The sequence below is a fragment of the Mustela erminea genome, chromosome 19, assembly GCF_009829155.1.
Source record: "Mustela erminea isolate mMusErm1 chromosome 19, mMusErm1.Pri, whole genome shotgun sequence".
Taxonomy (NCBI): Eukaryota; Metazoa; Chordata; class Mammalia; order Carnivora; family Mustelidae; genus Mustela; species Mustela erminea.
Window position 1 is genome coordinate 20,837,200 of NC_045632.1, and position 25,676 is coordinate 20,862,875.

Genomic DNA, 25,676 nt, shown 5'->3' on the forward strand with positions numbered 1-25,676 from the left:
ATGCTCATTAAAAAAATTGAACTCTATTTTTATTATTGAGTTATTATGGTTCTTTGTAGATTGCAGACTCAACTCTCTTACCAGGAATATGATTTGTAAATATTTTCTCCTATTCTAAGTGGAGTCTTTTTGTTTTCTTGACCATACGCCTGGAGTACAAAACTTTCTAATTTTGAAGAGGTCCAATATAACTATTTTTCCTCTAGCACAAGCTTTGGGTGTTGTATCCAGGATGGCTTAGCTTAACCCAATGCCATGATAATTTATTCATGCTTTTTTTTTTTTTTTTAAGAAGTTTCATAGTTACTTTTAAGTCTCTGATCCACTTTGAGTTAATCTGTGTGTATGTAGGAGGAAGGGGCCCAATTTCCTTGTTTTGCTCATGAATATCTAATTGTCCCCAGGTCATTTGTTGCAGACTATTCTTTCTTCATTTAATTGTCTTGGTATCTTTGTTGAAAATCAACTGACCAGGGGCGCCTGGGTGGCTCAGTGGGTTAAGCCGCTGCCTTCGGCTCAGGTCATGATCTCAGGGTCCTGGGATCGAGTCCCGCATCGGGCTCTCTGCTCAGCAGGGAGTCCGCTTCCTTCTCTCTCTCTCTCTGCCTCCCTCTCAGTGTACTTGTAATTTCTCTCTGTCAAATAAATAAATAAAATCTTTAAAAAAAAAAAATCAACTGACCAGAAATGTAAGGGTTTATTTCTGGACTCTCAATTGTGTTTCATCTCTCTTCCTGCCAGTGCTCACTGTCCCGATTACTGTACTCTTAGAATAAGTTTTTAGGGGCGCCTGGGTGGCTCAGTGGGTTAAGCCGCTGCCTTCGGCTCAGGTCATGATCTCGGGGTCCTGGGATCGAGTCCCGCATCGGGCTCTCTGCTCGGCAGGGAGCCTGCTTCCTCCTCTCTCTCTCTGCCTGCCTCTCTGCCTACTTCTGATCTCTCTCTGTCAAATAAATAAATAAAAATCTTTATAAAAAAAAAAAAAAGAATAAGTTTTTAAATCAGGGAGTGTGAGTCCTTCAACTTTGTTCTTCTTTTTCAAAACTGCTTTGGCTATTCTGGGTCCTTTCAGTTTCCATATAAATTTTAGGGTCAGCTTGTCAATTTCTGCAAAAACATCCACCTGGGATTTTGAGAGCGATCATTTTGAATCTGGACACCAACTCCATCTTAACCAGACTGTCTTCCAATTCATGAACATGATTTTAGCTTTAGACTTGTTTTGCTCAATTTATTCTTAAGTATCTTATTCTTTAGTTGCTATTGTAAAATGAAGCTATTTTCTTTCTTTTTAAAGAGGTTTTATTTGAGATGATGCTATTTTCTTAATTTCATTTTTGGCCTGCTCATTGCTACTGCATACGAATACAATCAGTTTTTGTGTATCAATCTTGTATCCTGCAACCCTGATAAACCAACTTATTAGTTCTAATAGTTCTTTTTGGTGAATTCTATGTAGAAGATCATATTATTATAAACAGAGACAGTTTTACTTCTTCCTTTCCAATTTGGAGGCCTTTTGTTTTATTTTATTGCCTAATTTCCCTGACTAGGACCTCTAGTATAATGTTGAATAGAAATAGCTAGAACAGACATCTTTGTCTTGTTCCTAATATGAGGGGAAAGCTTTCAATTTATCACCAGTGCGATTTTTGGCAGATGCCCTTTAGGAGGCTGAAGTTCTCTTCTATTTCCAGTCTCCTGTGGAGAGTTGTTGAATTCTACCAAATGCTTTTTCTGTGTTTTTTGAGACAATCATATGATTTTTGTCTTTTATTCCAGTGATGTAATGGGCTCATCTGGTCTATTCTTAATTTGAAGTTACATATGTTACAAGGAAATAATAGATTTTTTCAAATACCTTTTTTTTTTTTTTGCATCTTGTCAAGTTCTGAGATAGCAAACAAGTATATTACTAGATTTCCAAACAATTTCCTTTAGTTTCCTGGCATAAAAATGACCTTTTCGTGGTGCATTATATTTCTGATACGCAACTAGATTCTCTTGATATTAATTAGAATTTTTGGTTCAAGATACGTAAGTGGGATTAGTCTCTGAGCTTTGTTTTTTTAATTATTATCTAGATTATATACAATTGATTCTCACTATTTGCAGATTTCTGGTTCGCCCATCTGCCTACTAGCTAAAATTTGTAACCACCAAATTGACAGCATTAACACTTGCTGTGTTTTTGCAGTAAGGTGCAGACCGTCAGTGAAAGTGTGCTCTGCCTCTTGCTCCAGCTCTCAGACAGAAACGATCAGAAGAGGAATACAGTAAGGGGCAGTGAGTGCAAACAGTGACCACAGCTCTGAGCCCTCATGGATGGAGCTGGAATCCAACTCTGGGACCTGTTAGTTGGGTAGCCCTGGCAAGTCATTTGACCCTCCAGAACCTCATTCTCTCTTTTATAAAATAAAGAAAATAGAAACTACCAGGAAGTGCTTTTAGAATTTAAGACCTATGTGTGTGTCTCACTCACACACACACACACATTTCCCCAGGAGCAATGGTTCAGTATTCTCTTACTCAGCATTCTCAGTGACTCTTAGAACATAACTGCTGGGGATTAAGGAAAGCTGACTGTGGTTATATTCTGATCCTCAGTCTCAGTGTGTTACATCTGAATTATAAAAATAATTTGGAAGTTTTCTTTCTCTTTGGTGTTCTAAAATGGCTGAAATAGTACTGGAATATTTTATTTGGTAAAATTCCTCCATAAAATCAACGGGGTTGGCTGTTTGGGGAGGTGTAGGACGGGTAGCTCATTACCAAGTTTTTTCTGCTACACCTGTAAAAATAATAATATGTTTTGGGGCCCGTTTTGGTAATTTATATTCCAGAAAATCATGTTTCATCCATTCATCTAATTTGCACTGAATCAAAAAGAACAGACTTTTGGTGCTTTCCTATTTCATGGTCTACGGTTATTTCTCTGCTGCCACATTTTATGATCTCTGTAATTACTTGTCTGTTATTTCTTAATTTGGGTACTTCCTACCTCATCCTTATCCTTATTTTTCACTCCCCAAATAACCATTCATTATTTTCCTATTTCCCAATTTATCAATTTCTCCTTTTACTTTTATCCTTCCTTCTATTTCTAGATTTTTACTTTCCAACTTCATAAGCGGAATACTTTTGTTTGTTTATTCATTTTTATTTCCTAATATAATACTTAAAGCTACAAATTCTTCTGAATACTGCTTTAGCTGTATTCCCTGGTCCTGAAATACGGTTTTTATCACCTAGATTTCATTTATAATTTCTGTAAATTCAGTTTTAATTTCCTATGACCAAAAAGTTAGGAAATATTTTTAGATTTCTAGAAAGTGACTTTTTCTTTTTAGTTATCTTCAGTTTTTATTTAAATGAATGAATGAATGAAAAGAGTATAATGTTGAATCTGTGACCATTATCCCCAGAGTCAAGAAGCCAAGGCTATGTACTATCATACTGCGATAAGGAAATAACGCCTGTAGTTTTGGATCTGAGATTTTCTCTATGGCTTAACATATCAACATTTTAGTTAATGCTCTGTGGATATTTGAAAAAAAAAATACATTCTGTCTTTAGATATTTATAGATTAAAACCCTTATTATTGGGGCACCTGGGTGGCTCAGTGGGTTAAGCCGCTGCCTTCGGCTCGGGTCATGATCTCAGGGTCCTGGGATCGAGCCCCACATAGGGCTCTCTGCTCAGCGGGGAGCCTGCTTCCCTCCCTCTCTCTTTCTCTCTGCCTGCCTCTCTGCCTACTGTGATCTCTCTCTGTCAAATAAATAAATAAAATCTTTAAAAAAAAAAAAAAACCCTTATTATTTTCCCTAGGCCTTCTATATTCTTATTTTTGACCACTTGCTTTTTATGAACTGAGAAAGAATTAAAACCCAGCATTAATGTGTTTCTCTGTTTCTTCTTGTATTTCCGGTGCTTTTTGCTTTATAAATATTGGTAAGTTATCTGATACATGGATAGTCCTATCTGTGGCTGGCATCTTTATCACTGAAAAACTGCCCTTCTTCACTTCATTTAACACTTTCTAAGACTTTCTTTCCCCCTTATGGGGAAATAGTTCAACAAATCCTTATCTACCTTTGGTCTAATCCTTCTAAGGAACTCTGTTCTGTGAGAATCTTATGCATATAGTAAGTGATTTGGATTTTGCTTTATGATACAGTTTTTATCAAGTGAATAAAGCAGACAGACTTATTTATACAAAAATATTTTGGCATATTTGTGTTAATACATGTTGTATCAGATTTTTTTGTTACTCTTTAGAACAAATCCTTTATGATATGGTCTGTGTCTGAGGGGTGTGTGTGTGTGTGTGTGTGTGTGTCTTTTAATTTGGAAGGTTTGTTTTTGTTCTAGGAGCTACCTTTATAACTTTGAAGGATAACTTAATTCTCTATTTCTATGGATAGTATCTATTGTGTTCCTATATAACAAGTAATGATAATCTGATGAAATTTATAGTTCTTCCCTGCCCCATTTTACTTGATATTGTTCTTAGAATTTTCTTTTACAAAAACACTATACATCTATCTCTTGACTATTTAAAGTAGGCTCCACACCCAGTATGGAGCCCAACATGGGGCTTGAACTCGCCACCCTGAGATCAGGACCCGAGATGAGATCAAGAGCTGAACATTTAGCTGCTTGAGCCACCCACGTGCTTCTGGACTTCTCATTTTGAAATGAAACCTGACTTCTGTCTATTAAAAAAAAAAAAAGATGGATTCCTCCACCATCTTCTACCTTTTCTTTTCTTTCCTCTTCTAACTCATTATTACATTGTTATTCTGTTACTGTTTCATAGTTATAACACTGCTAGGTGTTACACGTTGTTTCCATCATATTATTTTGTTCTACAACTATTTAGTGCTAGTTCCACAGTTAAATATGTTTGCACCTCAAGGCAGTCTTTCTGCCATGGTTTTTGCCTTTTCTCTCTCAGTTTTCTCTCTACCAGTTTCTTCAGGTGTTCTTAAATATATATTTCTCAGAATCAGGACAATTTGTATAATGCTTTTATACATGATAGAATGACTGGATTAAAATATATAAAGCACGGGGCGCCTTGGTGGCTCACTGGGTTGGGACCTCTGCCTTCGGCTAGGGTCATGGTCCCGGGGTCCTGGGATCGAGCCCCGCATCGGGCTCTCTGCTCGGAGGGGAGTCTGCTTCCCCCCTCTCTGTCTCGGTCTGCTTTGTTGCCCGCTTGTGATCTCTCTCTGTCAAATAAATAAAATCTTAAAAAAAAAAAAAAAAAGAAGGGATAAACAATACGGAGCTTCCTCAAAAAATTAAAAATATATATATATAAATAAAGCACATTCGCTTATGTGAATCTTGTGCGGGATCATTCCAGGCCTTTAAGCATTAAATGTTACCATGGAAAAGTTGGAAGCCACACTGACTTCTCTTACAGGTAAAGGGATCTTTTGTTAGGATGTCCAGGGGTTTCTTACTATTGAAGCCCAGCAATTTCACAGAACTATATCCTGCTAATGACTTTTCTAGGCCAAGTTTTCCTGGGGCCCATTGTGCCCTGTCAATTTGTAGATTCAAATCATCTTTCATTTTTCAAAGGTTTTCTTGAATTACGTCTTTAAACACGATTCTCCCTTGTTTCACTGCTTTGGTTCTCTTCTGTTGGGACAAATTATGCATGTTTGCTGTTGTCTTACTCAGATTCTCTCCGCTATTTTAACTGTATTAATTTCATTTTGTTTTCTTTTCTTTCCTTTTTTTTTTTTTTGAAGATTTTATTTATTTATTTGACAGACAGATCACAAGCAGGCAGAGAGGCAGGCGAGAGAGTGAGGGAAGCAGGCTCCAGGCTGAGTAGAGAGCCCGATGCGGGGTTAAATCCCAGGACCCGGAGATCATGACCTGCACCAAAGGCAGAGGCTTAACCCACTGAGCCACCCAGGCGTCCCCATTTTGTTTTCTTTTATCAGGGCAACCACTTCCTATTCTGTGCCTTCTGCAGACTCTAATCTTTTGTGTTTTGCTTCCAAGATTGTTGTGATTTCTGTTATGGTTTTATCTTTTAATTCGACTTCTTGCCTAAGTTCTGCCAGCTCATCTTTCATTTTCTCTTGTTACCTTCCTGTAAGTCCTTGAGGACGGTCTATACCTTCTTACAGTCCTGCTTTGAATTCATCTTCCACGGTGGTAAATGCTTATTATGTTAGTTTTTAATGTGAGTACGTTTTTTAGTTTGGTCAATTTCCAGGCCTTTGCTAGGAATTGTTTCTGGTGACTATTCTTCATCTTATCATCTGTTCCTGTTTTTCTCTTCCTTCTCTTCTTGCAGCTTCAGTGTACAGATCCTGGCTAGTTCCTTTCTGGTTGTGAGCCATTTCTTAACTTGGCCAGTTCTTAGCAAACCAGCAGGAAGTTTATGTGGGGGACAGGCCGGGGCCACCGGTCAGGCCAGAAAGAATTCTCCTTGTGATACGGCGTTGTTTACAAGAGCGAGCCCTTTATTCTTTTCCTCATTTTCGCCAACCAAGATTGGCAGCCTCAGAGCTATTCAACACACAGTTTCCTCCCCTTATCCTGGTCTTCTTAAACAGTACTTTTACAAAAATGGCTTGTCCCTGTGATCACTGCCTTTGGCCTGCCTAGCTTACTTCTCTTTCATACCGGAAGATCTCCAGGAAAGCTCCCGCCATTACTGCTCGAATCTGGCCCCATGGTTCTCCTTCAGGGACCTCAGTCTCAGCCCTCAGGGTGTGCCGGCAGCCTTGGAGAAGTGGGCTTTGGTGACTTCCTCTGACACCTGCAGCTCTTAGAGTCCTCTCCCGGTACCTTTCCACGCTCCTCCGAGTTTCACTGGGTTTGGTGGCCCTCCCTCACACACTGGTCTAGATCATAGGCCTTTCTTAGTTTCATCAAGGATAGAAAATGCCTATCTGCTCTTCAGTTTCCTTAACTGCTTTGAGGTAATTCTAAAAAGGTGAAGGAACCGACATTTTTACACTACCACTCTGAAACAAGAAGTAATGAGCAATTCGCGGGGTTTAACTGCACCATTAGGAACAATCTACCCCAAATCAGGGAGCATAGAAATAAGGAAATAACTAAGAGTATTAAATATAAAAAATATTAAATTATATAAACATAATAATTTACATAATAATCATGCAAGTTCATATACATATGTAACTTTATATATGGGAAAAGCATATGATGTAACATCAGATAAATCTGTTTATTAGAAGTATACTGGAGGGGCATCTGGGTGGCTCAGTCAATTAAGCATCTGACTTATTTCAGCTCAGGTTTTGATCTCAGAGTCATGAGTCATAAATATGTGAAATATATGCACATACAGGATGAAGCATGGAAGAGAAATACAAAAACTGGGTTTTGTTAAGGGTTATGAATACTGAGTAATGTTTTTGATTTAAAGTTTTTGTTGTCACGGTATAGTTTGTAAGAAGTAACACAACACGTGTTCAAAAAATAAAAAGAGTCACACTATATATATTTTTACGCTAGCATCTACTAAACACAAGTCACTAAAAAAGCACTGACTAGCTCCCTACTTGCCAGGACTAACTATATCCTATCTCTGAAGGCAAGTTCCAAAAGCTGTGTCCCTCTGCTCTAGTTCCAGCCCAGATCTTTTATAGCAGCTGTTGTCCCCATCTCCCCTCTCTCCTCCTTATAATGCTTCCCTCACCTGTACAGGTCAAGCCAGTCTAAACAGATCACTGTTACTCAGCGCTGATGATGGGCTGGGCACCGTAAGGGTAGACAGCAAGTAAGAGCATTGGCTTTGAACCCTTTTAGTGTGTTTTGTTTATAAGAAAGGGCAGCAGAAAAGCACGTTGCATTTAAAGGTCAATTTAGAGTTAAAAGGTTTGGGCTTTGCAGACAGATTAAATAAAATGTTTAAATTTTACCTATAACAGTGCTAAGCACACAGCAGACATTCAATAAGAGGGGGAGGGCACCTGAGTGGCTCAGTTGGTTAAGTGTCTGCCTTTGGCTCAGGTCATGATTTTGGGGTCCTGGGATGGAGCCCCACATCAGGCTCCCTGCTCAGCAGGGAATCCGTTTCTCCCTCTTCCTTTGCCCTTAACCCTACCTCATGCTCTGTCTCTTGATCTCTCTCGCTCTCAAATAAAAATAAATCTTAAAAAAATAATAAAATTATAAAAGAAATAATGAAATCTCAACATTTGCAATGACGTGGAAGGAGCTAGAGAGTGTAATAGTGAGCAAAATAGGTCAGTCAGAGAAAGACAAATGCCCTATGATTTCAGTCATATGAATTTAAGAAACAAAACAAATGATCATGGGGGGAAAGAGGCAAACCAAGAAACGGACTCTTAACTGTAGAGAACAAACTGGCGGTGGTTGGGGGCTCGGGGAAGTAGGCGACAGGGATTAAGGAGGGCGCTTATTGTGACAAGCACTGGGTGACATATAAAAGTGATGAATCACTCAACTGTACACCTGAAACTAATATTACACTGTATGTCAACTGGAATTTAAATAAAAACTAAAAATAAACTAAAAAATATTCTAAGAAAGGATAGTATATATACATTTTCCACGACCATTTAAACAAACATCTTCAACTTTCCAGTTGTTCTTTGGTCCAGAGTTCCCACATTCAAATACTAACATTGTTAGGATTAGCAACTAACATTTAAAGCATCATTCTGAATGCATAAACTCAATGTGTGATTTGTTTCTTTTAGAAACAATGTTTTTACTCTGAATAATTAGAACTAATTCAAAGTGTTCAGAGAGGATCAAAGTATTTTCATAAAAAATAGCCTAGCAATTTTGGTAAGTTATAACCCATAAGGATAAAAAGAAAACAGCTTTACACTTCTCAAATATTCCCATAATCCACCAATATGAAAATGGTATAAATTAAGGAGTAAATTTCCGAAGGCGTATAAACTCTGAAAACGAGCTTTCCCTTTGGCTGAGTAATGTCTCTGATCGCTAATGGCTATCATTTTCATTGGTTTATTCACAGAAAATGTATACACATTTTAAAACTAAATAAAATGTAAAATTTAGTTCCTCAGCTGCAGTAGCCACATTTCAAGTGTTTAACAGCTACATTTGGCTAGTGGTTGCTGCACTGAACGGTGCAGAAATAGATCATTTCCTTCACTGCAGAAAGTTTCTTGGACAGCACTGGGTTTACATAATCTAAGAGGAAAGATAAACCAAGTGCCTATGCAGAGGTATCATCAGGTCTGAGAAGTAGTTGAAACATCTGAGGACTCCTCTTATGATGGGGGGGGGGGAATTCTGTGCTACAAGCTATTGCTTGAATAAAGAGAAAAAAATGCCACAAGACTGAGCTCAATTGTACGTTTCAGGGGACGGGGGTGTTGGTGGAAAGAAACCTGTTAGATTCGAGGATGTTCCTGTTTTATAGCTGCTCCCAGATGGTATCTGAGGCACAGACAGAAACTAGCCTCGGGTCTCTTTCTCACTCTGAACACTCCTCAAACATTCTTGCCCACACATCTACAAGCTGGTAATACGAAAATGTCCATTTCCAACACAGATGGGTCTCCTGCCTCCAGATCCATGAATCCAGCTCCCTTTACTCCATCTCTCTCCTTGGACTGTTTCAAAAGTGACTCATAACGTATCCAAACAAGGATGTATCATTTGCTGTCTCGCTGTCCCCTGCAAAGAATTTGGCTGGCCTCTGTCCCCAGTTCTTGGGAAGTAGCCAGTAAATCTGCAAATTTCCCAAGTGAGAACAGTGTCTTTGTTCATGGTGGGTTCCTCAGGACGACATCTGACGACTCTGTTCTAAGGAGATGACTCAGGATGGGGGCTGACCAAGCCAGAAAGACCAGCTGTGTGATTAGAGGACTGGGGCTTGGAGCCAGCTGATATTGGCCCAACCCCCAGGAGGAGAGCGGGATTAGAGCTTGAATTCAACACTGTGGCCAAGGACTCCATCAATCATACCTACATAACGGAAGTCCAGTCAAAGCTCTGGACACAGGAGCTCAGGTAAGCTTCCTTGCTTGGCAAAACTCAACACGTTATACCTCTCAATGTGCCTGGAAGACAATGTGTCCTAACCCCACAGGGAAAGGACAATGGAAAGCCCGAGTTTGGGATCCTTTTTCAATAAGTCTCTGCCTTTGGCTGGTTCTGATTTATATCCATCATAATAAAACTGTAATAAGTGTAAGGCTCTCTTGAGTTCTGTGAGGCATTTTAGTGAATTACTGAACCTGAGAGGGGTGGGTATCCCCAAATTAATAGTCTACTTGTGGTCAGATGTGAGGGTAGTCTGAGGACCCCCAAACCTTTCAGTGCTCGTCGAAAGTGAGGGCAGTTTTGTGGCAGACTCTGTGCCCTTAACTTGTCAAGTTCAGCTTAACTCTAGGTAGGTGGTGACAGAAGTTCTTTTGCACTCCAGATCTGTTCCTCCCACAGGGTTCATTATCACAGTGAACAGCATACCCACCCATCTATTTGGCTGCTAATGGCAGAAAGCAGATGATCACCGATGATTCTTCCTTCTCAATCACCAACCACACAAATGATGAATCGCTACACCCTTTCTGAGTTCTGACTCTGTCCACTTCTCTCCAACAGGATCTGGTCTTTGCTTCTCTGGTTCCATTCTCCTCTTTGCTCATAAAATTCTGGCCCCATGTGCCTTCTCTCTGATACTCAACTTGACCAGTTTCATCCTACCCGAGGGCCTTTTCACTTGTTGTTCCCTCTGCTTTTGACTGGTTCCTAGGATTTAAGTGTTGATGTAGGTCTTGTCTTCAAAATTATCTGCTTTCCCTCCCAGTTTCATAACTATGTCCCCACATAACTATGTCACCCACTCCCAATAACTATGTCATCACCACCCTGTCTGGTTTCCCCTACAATACCATTTTTTGTTAGTTTCTTTTTCCCCCTTCCCCATCAGAATTAGGTTCCTCATTGGATTCAAAGGCTATACTCTCAGGGCCTAATTCCATGTCTAGTGCACAGAAAACATGCATTTACTGACATTCAGATAGTAATGAATCCACTGAATTGGATTTTCTTGGCGGTTTCCTCTCACTTTAGTGCTATCCTCCTCAAACCCACTCTTCATACTGTAGCCGGAGCCATCTTTCCCAAACAAGATGATGACACTGCTGTTCCTTTGTGACCTGGCCTCTGTTTACCATCCCAGTACATTCTCTCCCCATGTGCTCCCTAGCCAGGCTGAACTGCTGCCAGCACCTGAATGCTCTCAATGCTCTTGCTTCTCGAAGTTCCTGTACATGTCCCTTCTCTAGGACTTTCGTCTTTCCTCCCTAGTTTGTCTGGTTAACCCTTCTCATCCTTCAGGTCTCCTTAACCATTACTTCTCTGACCTTCCACAACTCGGGCAGGCTCCCCCTGCTCTGTGCTCCCACAATACTCTCTCCTACTCCAACAACGTACTGATTTTGGATGGGCTGTCACGGTCTGCCTACTTGCCCATACCCTCAAGAGCATAAACTCTCTGAAGGCAGGGGCCTGGCTTCAGTTGGCAGTATTGCTACAGCTGAGCACGGTGCTGGCTGGCATACCACAGGTGCTCAACACATCTTACAGAATTAACATGTTACACTGGAGCATCTGCTGGCAAATTCATTAGTCTTTGTTACTCTTGCCATGTTCCCCACTGTGTTTAGATCAGTGCTACTACAGAAGAGGTGCTCAATAAATACTAGGTAAAAGTATAATGCCTTCTTTAACCTGGAGAGATTTCAGAGACAGATCAAGGGTGCTCAAGTTTCGTAATGATGGAGGTGTATTTATTTAAGGTTATTAGCAAGGCCACTTAAAAACTCTGTGGAGCTAAAATTACAATTTGAAAATAAGTTATGTGATCCCTTTCAGCATCTTGTCCCTACTACAGAGTTACTAGCACTTAACTTCAGCCATATGCCCACACAAGGATATTTCAGTCTTTATTCAAAATACTTGTGTGGATAAAAAAGTATTATATTGTGTAGTTCTAAGAAATCTACTTGTAAGCACTCCATTTTAAAGAAATAAAGGTGAGTAAAATATTTCTTCACAAGAAAAACTCCCCACTGTCCCAGAAGGAGAATTACTTTTTGTACCATGATAATTTGTATGAAGGTATACACACATATACACACTACACCTATACAGTAATATGACAAGTTTTAAAAATAAACATACTAGAAGTTATTCCTATAAATTAAATTTGTCATTCAAAGTAGTCTCCTTTGGAGACTCATTCCAACAATGGAATCAAAGCTCAACATATTTTGGAAAGCTCTTTGAGAACTATTTTAGATTCTGCAAAGACTTTTTTGAATATCCAGACAGATGATAAATATTTGACCTTTTCAAAGTGAATTTTACCTTTACCAGCAACTAGTCATTAGAAGCCATAGTATAAAAGGTCAAAGAGCACAATATTTTGGATCAAAAACAAAAGATATTTAGATGAAAAATACTGTGCTCGCTTCAGCAGCACATATACTGGATGAAAAATGCTGGCAATGTGTAAATTTCCTTGCATAAGTGATACACTGGTTCTGAAAACAATGACAAATTAAAAGATACTTAGAAATGTTTAAAAAGGGAACAAAGAGAACAAGGATTGGGGTTTAAGATGGCACAGACCCTCCTGAGAACGCGATGAAAATTACGGCTCCTTTCCTCAGAAAAATATGGGTTCCCCTTTCCTCTCACCACTGCATTTATGCTTAGAAAGGTATGAAACACTGAGGTCATCTATGGCCCTATGGTTTGGAGGACTAGCTTTTGATTTCTCTTCTATTTTACTGTACCCAATAGAAAAAAAAAGTTTCTACTGTGACCCCATTTGTACATACATATATATATATAACAGATTAAATATTATATATATCTATTAATTATATAACAGTATAAAATTATTAGTTACATAAATAATTCTCAGCCCTAGTGTATTTGTCATAATACTCTCTTGCATCTTTCTTTAACTAGAAAAACGTTACTCATGATTTGACTGGGCCAATTTCACAATGTACAGGTTGAAAAAACACTGGTTTAGAGTAACCACCGTGTAACTGGTGAAAGTTAATGAAACTGAGAAAAATCACTGATGACAAAAACTCTGATGCCCTTTTAAACTAACGAAGTCTCTTTACGCTAGAGTCAAGCTTTTTAAGAGATTAGGTTCTTTATGGCAAAGCTGCGTTATCTTGGTCACTCATGTACATGGTAAACTACTGGAGACACTGACGAGTAAACCACACAGGGGTCATAGGAAACTCATACCTTAATATTAGAAAACCACAAATCGTTCTCATGTAAAGTGGCCAGGTAGACAGACGTTAGAAGTCCGATGCAAAGGGCAATGGTTCCACCAACCGTGAATGACAGAAGCTTCCACAACCTTCTAATGGTATAACCTTTTAGAAAAACAAAACGAACAGTGAAGTCAGTAAAGAATGCAGCATTGACTAGTTCTACTTCAGCCTAGCAGGTATGCTAAGCTCCGCTGCCTGTCGCTGCCGAAGCTTCCCCTATTCCCAGCAGACACTTAGGGGTTCCTTTCTGTGATTCAGGAGACCTGTTTTCATACTTTATCACGGTTTTTACCTAACTCTATCTAACTGTTCACTTGTCCATTTTGCCAGATAGCGTGAGTTTTCAGAGGACAAGCACCTTATCTTATTCATCTTAATAACTAGGGTCTCTGTCTGGCATAGCTTAATAACTATAATTTACCTATGAAATTTGGAGGAGTAAATGGGTTACATGTCTAGGATATAAAAAGTCTTTGAGACAGTCTACAGATAATTTGTGGTTTATTCATTAAAAACTACCAAAAACCTTGACAACTTAAAATCCAAAAACCCATCAGGGGAGAAAAATCCATTACAACTCAAGTTAGAGGACACTTAAACTAGGAAAACATATTTATAGTACATATAAGAAAGTTTAAGTAACCTTAATACGGGATGGACACTTTCAGGATTTAAAAAATGAGTATTTCAATTGGAAACAGATTAAACATATGAGTAGGCAAAGCACAAAAGAAAAAATGGCCAATAATAGACAAGAATATTCACATTCCTCAGTATTAAAGAAATGCGAATCAGGGCACCTGAGTGGCTCAGTAGGTTGAGCCTCTGATTTTCAGCTCAGGTTATAATCCTAGGGTTTTGAGACTAAGCCCTGCATTGGGCTCTGTGCTGGCCCTTGAGCCTGCTTCTCTTTCCCCCTCTCCCTCTGACCCCCTCACTCCCTGGCCCACATTCTCTCTCTCTCTAAAAAAAAAACAGAAAAAAGAAAGAAAGAAAGGAAGGAAGAAAGAACTGCGTATCAAAACGATAAGCTGTAACTTTTTAGATGCTGGTCAATTTGATAGCTTAAAAATGCTAACCCTGTTTTAATAAGGGTACAAAAAAGAGTATTTTTCTTCTTCTTCTTCTTTTTTTTTTTTCCAGTATGGAATGCTTCACAAATTTGTGTGTCATCCTTGTGCAGGGGCCATGCTAATCTTCTCTGTATTGTTCCAATTTTAATATATGTGCTGCCGAAGCGAGCACCAAAAGAGTATTTTTCTTTTTTTAAAAAAAATTATTTATTTATTTATTTATTTGACAGAGAGAGAGAGATCACAAGTAGGCAGAGAAGCAGGCAGAGAGAGAGAGAGAGAGGGAAGCAGGCTCCCTGCCGAGAAGACAGCTCGATTCGGGACTTGATCCCAGGACCCCTGAGATCATGACCCGAGCCGAAGGCAGGGGTTTAACCCACTGAGTCACCCAGGTGTCCCCAAAAGAGTATTTTTCAAACATAGCTGGTGGGAAAGTAACTTGGTAACTCTCTGGAATGCAACAAGGCAATAACTAGAAAAAAAAAACTACCAAAATGAGCATACAATTTGACCAATAATTTGAAATCCAGGCATATACAATGTTTGTATACAAACAAATGTTTGGCCACAGTATATTTCTTATAGTTCTGTTTATCTAAGTAAAAGGTTAAAAACCATCTAAACATTCAACAATGAATGAGTTAAATAAACTATGCTATGGCCACACAATGACTATGTTGGTAACATTTTAAACTACATTGACTGACTTAAGATATGTTCGTAACATAAAAGAAGAAATGTAGCAAGTTATAAAACAGCTAGGATCTCAATTTTGTAAAACCACATATGAATGCTTGCATTTATATCCCTGCAGAGACATTCAGACAGCAAGATCAAATTTCATGGGTGGCATTCTCAGGATCGATTTGTTTGTGGGAGGATTTTCTTTTTTCTTTTCTTTTCTTTTTTGCTTTTCTTTAGTTTTCAGGGTTTTTTTCCTGACACAAATAAATACTGCTTCAATAAAATGAAGAATCCTCAAAATTATGTTTTATTTTATTTTTTTAAAGGATTTTATTTACTTATTTGACAGAGATCACAAGTAACCAGAGAGCCTGGCAGAGAGAGGAGGAAGCAGGCTCCCTGCTGAGCAGAGAGCCCGATGTGGGATTTGATCCCAGGACACTGGGATCATGACCTGAGCCGAAGGCAGAGGCTTTAACCCACTGAGCCACCCAGGTGCCCCTCAAAATTATGTTTTAATATAAAAAAGAGAACTTGGGGCAGTCAGTTAAGCATCTGCCTTCAGCTCAGGTCGTGACTCCAGAGTTCTAGTATCTAGACCTGAGTCGACTCCCTGCTCAGCAGCAGGCCTGCTTCTCCCTCTCCTCCTCCCTGCTCATTCTTGCGCGCTCTCTCGCGCAAATATAAAAAAAAAAAAAAAAAAAAAAGGAAAGAAAAAAAGAAAAACAACTTTAAAAAATAAATAAAATAATAAACAAAAAAGCAAACTTGAAGTAACATTGTTTAAGCCTTAAGAAAGTATGCTGTCTTGTCCAAAATTGCTAATAGCAGAGTTGGATGGAATGGCTTCTCGATACAGATTAATTTTATTTTATAAAACTGTTCCCTCAAATTACTTTACTAGTTCTGGCTGATAAGAATTAACATAGCTGCCATTAATATAAATTCTGTCAGATATCCAAAATGGTTGACAGACATGGAATTCTTCATGCTTATTTTTAAAAACCTTGAGCATGCTTAGTTAAGAAATCAAATATGGAGTCAGGAAGTTGGTAATTAATATCACTTGATGTACAGCTTAGAATCTTCAGCATTATATAAACAACTCACCCAATTTTGATTGTCCTCCCTCCCAAAACCAAAGGAGAAAACTTCAGGAATTCATATAAAGAATAAAAAGAAGTTTGATTCATTTTCAATACCTTCATGAAATGAGAAAGTCTCCCAAGGTAAGGCTGTGCAGAGCGAACAGCACACACAAACCAGAAAATTTAGAAACAGATTAAAATCTGAACCGTGGGGGAAAGTATTACTTTAGGAAATCAAAGATTGGCAAAACCAGAACCTACTGAACAGAAAGCTGAGAAACAATGGGTTTTAATCAGAGCTCTTTCACCTTGTATCTGATAATAACTATAAAGCCGGTATTATAAAAGTACAATCAAATCATTTGTCGAACTAAAACATCAGGGTATTAGAACAAGTCTCCCCAACTGTCATGTCTCACCAAATTCTTATTCTATTGGAGAGTGATATTTTAATATGCAGAAAATAAAAGCAATCCCAAATGGTGCTTTAATTTAAATCACCTACCAGATGGCAATTTATTTCCCAACTTCACATTTGCTTCTTGTGCTGCATAATCCTCAGAAACTTCTGTGGTTTTCACTCCTTTTCTTTGCCTGATGGATATCATGGTGTCAAAGACTTACATGCATTGTTCTTCCAACCACTCCTACAAACGACAGAAAAGTAAACTGCCTGTCGGTATGCCAGTACCCTCTCCCCAACACACCCTGTGCTCATCTGTGCTTAAGTGACTTGAAGCCTTATCCCTAGCTTAGCATGCCCTCCCACTTTCCCATCAAATCTTAACCAGCCTTCAAAGTTACTGTCAAGACACAACACCAATATTTACTTAATACATGCTGTCAAGAGTTAAGAATACAGGTGGGCATCCCAGACCAGCCCCTGCCCTTCTTGCAAGAAGGCTTCCTGGCTGTGCCTGTGCCAGCTGCTGCTGCTGCTGCTGCTGTTGTCTCCTTCCTGAGCCACTGCAGTTACCTTGCAATTGGTCACCTAATTATGCAGTTTTAGATTATGTCCTACAGTTCCCTACCACGCGAGGAGGCATTCAGTAGTAAATTTGTTGAGAGCCGGATTCCGAAGAAGTGACATATTGTTTGGTCTCAGGTACCTGAATTTTAATACCGGTGTTCTTTAAAAACAATTCACACTGGAAGCTTTAGGAACACGCCTCAGTGGTGATGGCAGCGGGGGTGTGCCAATCAGGGCAGCTGCTATCCCAGGGAGCAAAAGTGGGAGTAAAGGCAGGGTGCAGAAGCCTGGTTTGGAAGCAGCGAGTGGGAGGCGAGGGAGTGGTGGCAGTGAGTAAGCTGGCTACAGTCCTCCGGAACATCTTGCTTCCCTCTTCTGAATAATGAACAGCGTTTTACTAATTACTACGAAATATGACCAGATGCCGGGCACCATTGTTTGGGCAGTTTACCAATTCCTAAAGGTAAACAACTTGCTTTATAGAAGGAACCAACCAACCAACCAACCAAAATTATACAATTTATTCGTTCGTTCATTCATACCAAAAAAAAAAAAAAAAAAAAAAAAAAGTGAGACGCAAAAACAGTTAAGTACACACAATGAAAATGGAGAATCTGGAGCAGCGAGGGAGGAAAAAAGAGTGTAGGCAGAAAGTCGTACTGGGGTCGATGGGCTCGTTTCCCAATCACTCTATCCTGGAATCCTGCCCTTTCTAAGGGCTCGGGAAGGAGTTGTAAATATCCCAGAGCCGATACACTCTAACAAGTTAAGACAGAAGGGCCACAAACACTGACGCGCCAACTCGGGGTCGGGCAACCGCGATAACCGCACGAACTACGAAACAAAAGTTTCCCCACCCAAGGAAAGGGAATGCCATCTCCAGCACGAGAACGGAGAGGAAAGCGACGCTTGCCCTCCACTCCGAAGGGCCAGCGCGCGGGGAGCGTCCCGGGCGCTGCAGGGCACGTCCCCCAGCTTCCCGCCGCACCCCAGCCCACAGCACCGGGTGTCCCCAGCGGACGCCGAGGGGCCGGCGGCGGCCGCCCAAGTTCGCTCCGGCTGGGCACCGTGGCGCGGCCGCGGCCGCCGGCACCGAACAGGCCCGCGAGGCCGGAGCGAGAAGTGGCCCGCGAACGCGGCCCCGCCCTCTGCAAACTTCCTCACTCCCGCCCTGCCGCCCCCGGCCCCGCAGTTCGCGCGGACCAGCGGGCGCCGCGTCCCCTAGCCGGGCGCCCCCAGACGCCCCGCGGCCCGGGCCGCGCCCCCCGACTGCACAGCGCGGCGGGACGGCCCGCGGGCTCCCGGTGGTCGCGGCGCATTCGGCGGGACGCCGGACTCCCCGCGGCCCGCCGCCGAAGCCTCGCGCCCGCGTGTCCCCTCGCGCCGCCTGCGGCCCGACACGCAGTCACAGACCTGCGGCCTCAGCCGTCCTGGCGCGCGGCTCCGGGCGGGGAAGGAGGCCGGCCGGCCGGGGGGCGCCTAGGGGCGCGGGGGCGGGGCCGCACAACAGCCCGCAACGCGTCGTGGTGACAGAGAGGACCGGGCAGCGGCCACCGGGGCAGCGGCGGAGCTTTGCGCGACGCCCGAGAAATGGGGAACCGGGCGGGGGGGGGGGCGTCCGCGGCCGCGAGGAAGGGGCGCGCCAGGGAGGCCGGGCCGCCGCGGCCGCACCCATAGGTCCCGGGAGCCGTCCGTCAGCGTGAGCCCCCGCCCCTACCCGGAGCGCCCCGCCCCGTCTCGTGCGCCGCCGGCCGGAAGGAAGCAGCGCATTTCCGCTCGCCGCTCCGGCCCCGCCCCCGCGTTCTCACGACGCTGCGACCCGGGGTTGCTGACACTGAGGCTCCGAGGTTGCTTTCGGCCCCACAGACTCCCGACGGCCTCGGGGCAGAGCGAGAGGCAGCGGCTCAGGGAGAGGAGGAGCCCGGCTCCGAGGAAGGGTGGCTCCAGGGCTGAGAGTGGGGCGCGCCTTGGCGCCGCGGAAACCTCTTGCTGGCGCCCGTGGCCGCCTGTCCCCCACCCAGTGCAGATGGGTGCGGGGGGCGCGCTGAGGGCCGGGCGGACCGAAGCAGGGCGACCCCTCGAGACTCTCCCCGCCTCCCGCGTCGGTGGGCCCGGTGCGCTCCCTCCGTGGGTCTCGGCCGCCCCCCCCCCCCCCCCAGGCCCTGGAGGCCCCTGGCGTGTGCTGGGACCGCGTCTCGTGACTGCCAGTGAGACCGCCTGGAGATGCCTTCGCCTCGCCCTAGACTCCCCCCTAGTGTTGGGGTGGGGGCGGCGCGCTCGATCCTTAATTTCGCCTTCAAGGAAGGATATGCTTGCCTTGCTCTCCAAACTAGAGCGTAAGCCTTTTTTGAGGGCAGGTACTGTGCTTTTTTCCTGGGTATCTTTCTTGTGGATCACCCTGCGAGGAGCGGTAGATGAAGCCTTTTCTCAGCAGATGCTCAAGCCACATGTTTAATTGATTTTTCTTAAGGAATGGTCTGGTCTTCTGGGTTCTCCACCTGTGCAAAGACTGTCCATCTGTCTCCTTCCAGTACGAAATTACTTCATCCAGGAAGCCTTTCCTGGTCACCCCTGTTGGGTATTTTCTCCTCCCTGGGTCTGTTGCTTTTAATAACAGGCGCGCATTCTGTGCAAATGGATTGAGGTATCTGCTGGGTGGCTTGAATAAAAATTAGTGTCAGCTGTCTTTTCAGATGGCCTTTGTCATGTTTTAACTTGATCGTTGGTGTCTTTGATGTTAGGGATTTGAGAGCAGGGCTTATATTTGTAATCCATCTCTTTCGTGTTCAGGTGCCTTACGTAAAACACATTTGGGTGCTTAATAAATACATAGGGGAATTGAGTCCTCTTTAAATAAAATTTTGCCCTTTTTGTGCCGTAGGGTTTTGTCTAAAACTCTGTCCCTCTGGGGAAGAATGTGTCTGTGGTGCAATGTACATCCCGAGTAAAGGAAGTAGTGCTCATTAGCAGGTGCTTGGTTTAATACCAGGAAATGGCTTTACCAGCAAGATAAAGCCTTGAGACCTGTAAAAAGTAGGCACCCACTGCTGAGAGTTAAGTCTTCAGAATGATGATACTTCAAATAAGAAGGCATCCTTCGCTGGGATACAGTAACCATGAGAGTGATGGATAGCAAGTAGTAGGCCCCGCCCTCGGTGAGCTCTGGTCACGGACTGACTGCAGTGGTGCACAGGGATATCTCTTGTTTGCGTTGTTTTGAGATCCAAATGGATTTTGCTATGTTGTGGCCAGTGGTAGGTAAGCGGTGGTCCTCTAGAAGGGTGCAGTTCAAACTGTGGTCTTTGGGGACCCATGGCATCACTGTCCCCGTTGCCAGGGAGGTTGTTAGAAATGCAGATTAGATCCTACCCCAGACCTACTGAATCATAATCTGTAGGGGTGAATTTTTAAGAACTTCGTGTGCGTCTGTGCTCAGTCAAGTTGGAGAGCCACAGCGGAGCCTTGCTATCCCAAATGTCTGTGGTCGGGGAGTCCCAGTATCACCCGGGACTTTCTTAGAAACGGATCTCACACCCTCTCCAACACCTACCGAGCCAGAATCTGTGTTTTCATATAATCCCCAGGTTATTTGTATGTAGGTCACACTTTGAGAAGCACCACACCAGACGTCATCAATGCTGTTTACACCCTTCCCAGAAAGGGAGGAAGCTGTCTGTCTCTATGGTCTTTTTCTTAGTTGCTGTACAATGTTCGTTCAGTTTTAAATTGCTTGGCTTAGTAGTATGACCACTCTTGATCACCGCTATCTTCATGTCAGTAGCCTCTCCTGGTGTTCTGCCATCTACCTTTCTGGCCTTCTTTAAATTTTCAGTCTCTTGTAAACTCTTCCTTTTAAAAGCAACGCTTCTCTGGCTCATGGCTCCCTGTTTCCACTGATATCCTGATGGCTCATGAGTTTTTAATGCCCAGGCATAGCTCCTGACCTCCAGGTCCCATGTGGCCAATGCCTATTCGACATTTCCAGATGGGCAAGCATCTCCAACCCAACTTGTTAAAAAAAAGAAACTTTTTCTAACCCCCAAACCTGTTTTACGTCCCTTGCGCCTAATCACCTAATTGTTCAAGTCAAGACCCCAGGAGCCAAACGTGGTTTCTTCCGTATCATGTAATCCATATGTCTAAATACTGAGTCCTTTGGACTTGACCCTAAATATCTCTAAACTTGCCTGACTTTTCTCCCCTTCTGTTGCCAAGTTACCCTTTCCTTGTCAGGATCATTTTAACGGCCTCTTAGCTGATGGCTTCACCTGCATCCCTGCCCCAACCTCCATCCCTGCCCTGTGTCCTTGTCTGCCCAGTCCACCCTCCATGTAATAACCAGAGCGGTCTTCTTAAAACAGAGCTCCGCTGGTGACTTTGTGGCTTTATATAAAAATCAAGCTCCTTAGACACGGTTACAATGATGGCCATGAATCAGTTTCCATTTACCTGTCCAGCCTCATCTCTGCGTCCTTTTTGTAAACTTCAGGGGTTTTGCGGGTGTCTCCTTGTACTGTCTTTGTCTGACTTCCCTGCTATTCAGTCTTTGAATTTCAGCTTCCATGATCCTTGCTGCCTAGTATTTATACCCTCGTAGACTCCCTTCATACTGAACCCTCGCTGTTCCGTGTGATTGATAGGGTATGGTGGAAATGACTTGTAGGGCTTAAAAGACATCCCAATTTCAGCCTTAGCCTCTCTTGGATTGCTCACTTCAGGGCCCCCAACCACCATGTTGCAAGGGCACTCAAACAGCCAGTGGAGAAGGCCACCTGGGCAGCAGCTGGCCTCTGGCCCAGCGCCAGCTTGGAGGGAGGTCCGCCAACTCCGGGTCAGCCTTCAGATAACTGCAGCCTCATGAGAGATCCCGAGCTGGAAATGCCCATCTGTGCCACTCCCGAATACCTCACCGGAAACAATAAGGATTATACATGTTTATTGTGGTTTTGAGTTTGGGGGTAATTTTGTTACATGATGATAGGTAATCAGTCCATTAGTATTCCTCTGTGTGGTTTTATTTAACTCTTCCCCTCTGATTGGACATTTAGGTTATTTCTAGCATTATCCTATTACAAGCAATGCTGTAGAGACTATCTTTATAGTTTTGTAATTCTTCAGGACATATTTCAGGAAACAGAATTGCTAGAAGTCATATTTTAAATGATGATAAACACTGGCAAACGACATTCCAAAAAGGTTAATGATTCCATTACTCTACACTTCCATGGATGTGTATCACAGTGTTGATTTCTTCATGCCCTTGCCAACAATGGATACTTTGAATCTTGGCCAATCTTCTGCGACAGATGAGGGATCACTTAAAATGCTCTGTGTGAGGCGGAGACAGTGGGGTTAGGGGTTTATTGGCTGTTTGCGTTTCTTTTTCTAGGATTTGTCTTTTTGTGTTCTTTGACTGGTCATTGATTTAATGTTGACACAAGGGATTATTCCCAGATTACAGATATCAGCCTTTAGTTTTATGCCCTGCAGATGTTTCCTCATTCTCGAATGCCTCGCCAGGTGTCTTGCTACGTAGCAATTTTCCATTTTTATGTTGTCAAATCTGTCACCTTTCCTTTATAGTTTCTGGGTTTTTCCATCATGTTTAGGAAAACTTTTCCCATTGCAAGATGGTAAAATTTTAAAAATAGTTTCTTATAATTTTTAGAAATGTGGCATCTTTTTAATACGGGGTGAGATGGGGATCTGACATAATTTCTTTCTAGCTGGTTGGTTGGCTGCTTCACCATTATTCTTAATCGACTGCTTTCTTAATCTACTGTCACCTCCTAATCCCGTATGTCTGTGGCCTGTTTGTTAACTCACTTCACTATGTTTAAGTGACTTAAAAAAGGAATTCTGTCGAAAAGTTCAACATATTCACAATTACTGTTTCTTTATAGAAAGCTTTGATACTTGCAAGAACAAGTGCCCCTTTATTATACTTCTTTTAAACATGTCTTGGTAAGTTTTTCGTATTTACTCACTCAGAGGAACTTTATAATCATTTATCAGTTTTTTCTTTCCTTTTTTTTTTTTTTTTGGCTTGTTCATTTTTTTTTCCCCCTTCCAAATTTTTATTTAAATTCTAGTTAATGTATAGTGCAATATTGGTTTCAGGAGTAGAATTGAGTGATTTATTACTTCCATACAACACCCGGTGCTCATCATAAGTGTCTTCCTTTTTTTTTTTTTTAAAAGATTTTATTTATTTATTTGTCAGAGAGAGAGCAAGCGAGAGCGAGCACAGGCAGACAGAGTGGCAGGCAGAGTCAGAGGGAGAAGCAGGCTCCCTGCGGAGCAAGGAGCCCGATGTGGGACTCGATTCCAGGATGCCGGGATCATGACCTGAGCCGAAGGCAGCTGCTTAACCACTGAGCCACCCAGGCGTCCCCATAAGTGTCTTCCTTAATACCCATCACCTACTTAGCCCATCTCCCCAACCCCTTCCCCTCCAGCAACCCTCAAGTTTGTTCTCCATAGTTAAGAGTCTGTTTTCTGGTTTGTGTGTGTCTCTCTCTCTTTTTTCCTTGCTCCTATGTTCATCTGTTTTTTTTTTTTTTTTTAAATTCCACCTGTGAGTGAAGTCATGTGGTATTTGTCTTTCTCTGACTTATTTCACTAAGCACAATACCATCTAGATCCAGCCACGTTGTTGCAAATGGCAAGATTTCATTCTTTTTGATGGCTGAGTGTTATTTTACTCTGTGTGTGTGTGTGTGTGTGTGTGTGTGTGTGTGTGTGTATCACATCTTTATCCATTCATCAGTCGGTGGACACTTGGGCTCCTTCCATAATTTGGCTGTTGTTAATTTTGCTGTAAACATCACAGTGCATGTACTTCTTTGAATCTGTATTTTTGTATCCTTTGGTAATTACCTAGCAGTGCAATCACTGGATCACAGTGATCTATTTCTAGCTCTATTTTTAACTTATTGAGGAACCTCCATACTGTTTTCCACAGTGGCTGCACCAGTTTGCATTCCTACCAACATGTAAGAGGGTTCCCCTTTCTCCGCATCCTCGCCAACACCTGTCATTTCCTAACTTGTTAATTTTAGCCATTCTGATGGTGTGAGGTGGTGTCTCACTGGTTTTGATTTCTATTTCCCTAATGATGAGTGATGTTGAGCATCTTTTCATGTGCCCGTTGGCCATCTGGATGTCTTTTATGGAAAAATCTCTGTTCATGTCTTCTGCCCATTTCTTAACTGGATTGTTTTTCTTTCTTTAAAAAAAAAGTAAAGATTTTGTATATTTATTTGTCAGAGAGAGAGAATGTGAGCAAGCACAAGTAGGGGGAGCAGCAGACAGAGGGAGAAGGAGACTCCTTGCTGAGCAAGGAGCAGGATGTGAGACTCGATCCCAGGACTCCAGGATCATGACCTGGAGGCAGATGCTTAACGAGCTGAACCACCCAGGTGCCCCTGGATTGTTTTTTGGGTGTTGAGTTTGATAAGTTCTTCATAGATTTTGGAAGCGTGAAGTCAGATACTGGAAGTACCCTTTACCAGATAGGTCATTTGCAAATACTTTTCCTATTCCGTAGGCCCCTTTTTAGTTTTGTTGATTGTTTCCTTTGCTTTGCGGAAGCTTCTTCTCTTGATGAAGTTCCAATAGTTCATTTTTTGCTTTTGTTTCCCTTGCCTCGGGCAGCGTGTCCAGTAAGAAGTTACTATGGCCAAAGTCAGAGAGGTGGCTGCCTGTATTCTCAGATTTTGGTGATTTCCTATGTCATATTTAGGTCTTTCATCCCTTTTGAGTTTATTTTTGTGTATAGTGTATGAGAACAGCCCAGTTTCATTCTGCACTTCTTCCAGTTTTCCCAGCACCGTTTATTGCAAAGACTTATCTTTTCTTCCCCTGGACATTCTTTCCTACTTTGTCGAAAATTAGTTGACCATAGAGTTGTGGGTCCATTATTCTGTTCCATTGGTCTGTGTGTCTGTTTTTATGCCAGGACCTTACTGTCTTGATGACGACAGCTTTGTAATAGAGCTTGAAGTCCTGAATCATGATGCCTCCTGCTTTGCTTTTCTAATTCAGAATTGCTTTGGTTATTCTGGGTTTTTTGTAGTTCCACGCAAATTTTAGGATTGTTTGTTCTGTCAAAAATGCAGCTGGTATTTTGGTAGGGATTGTATTAAATGTGTAGATTGCTTTGGGTGGCATAGACTAAAATTTTAACAGTGTTTGTTCTTCCAATCCATGAGCATGGAATGTTTTTCCATTCTTTTGGGTCCTCTTCCATTTCTTTCATGTTCTGTAGTTTTCAGAATACAGATCTTTTACCTCTTTGGTTCTGTTTATTCCTAGTATCTTCCTGGTTTGGGTGCGGTTGTACATGGGAACATTCCCTTGGTTTCTTCTTCTGCTGCTTCCTTACTGGTTATTTACAAATTTTCAACAAATAATCCATGGAGGTTTTTATTGGCATCATATAAAATGCATAGAAACGTTTGGGTGAAGTGAGATCTTTCTGATGCTGGGTATACTTTTATAGGAACGTGTATTCAGGTGAGGACAGTTTGGCCAACCACCTGTGTT

At 42.1% G+C, this 25,676-nt stretch overlaps 1 protein-coding gene and 1 non-coding gene across 3 annotated transcripts in view; both read right to left on the reverse strand.

Moving 5' to 3' along the window:
* DPY19L3 (dpy-19 like C-mannosyltransferase 3) overlaps window positions 1-18,785 on the reverse strand; it is a 70,510-nt gene extending 51,725 nt beyond the window's left edge. The window contains exons 1-3 of one of the 2 annotated variants that reach the window (XM_032326419.1): window positions 18,543-18,785; window positions 16,665-16,806; window positions 13,283-13,416 (exon numbers count right to left, since the gene is read on the reverse strand). In XM_032326419.1, the coding sequence (XP_032182310.1) occupies window positions 13,283-13,416; window positions 16,665-16,767 (237 nt within the window). In that variant the 5' untranslated portion in view covers window positions 16,768-16,806; window positions 18,543-18,785. Of the gene's footprint in view, window positions 1-13,282; window positions 13,417-16,664; window positions 16,807-18,542 lie in introns of those variants that run through there. The other variant, XM_032326420.1, reaches the window with a different exon arrangement.
* Window positions 14,453-14,559, reverse strand: LOC116580417. The gene has a single exon (XR_004281652.1). It is a non-coding gene; the product is annotated as a U6 spliceosomal RNA (small nuclear RNA).
* Window positions 18,786-25,676: the final 6,891 nt, after the last annotated feature.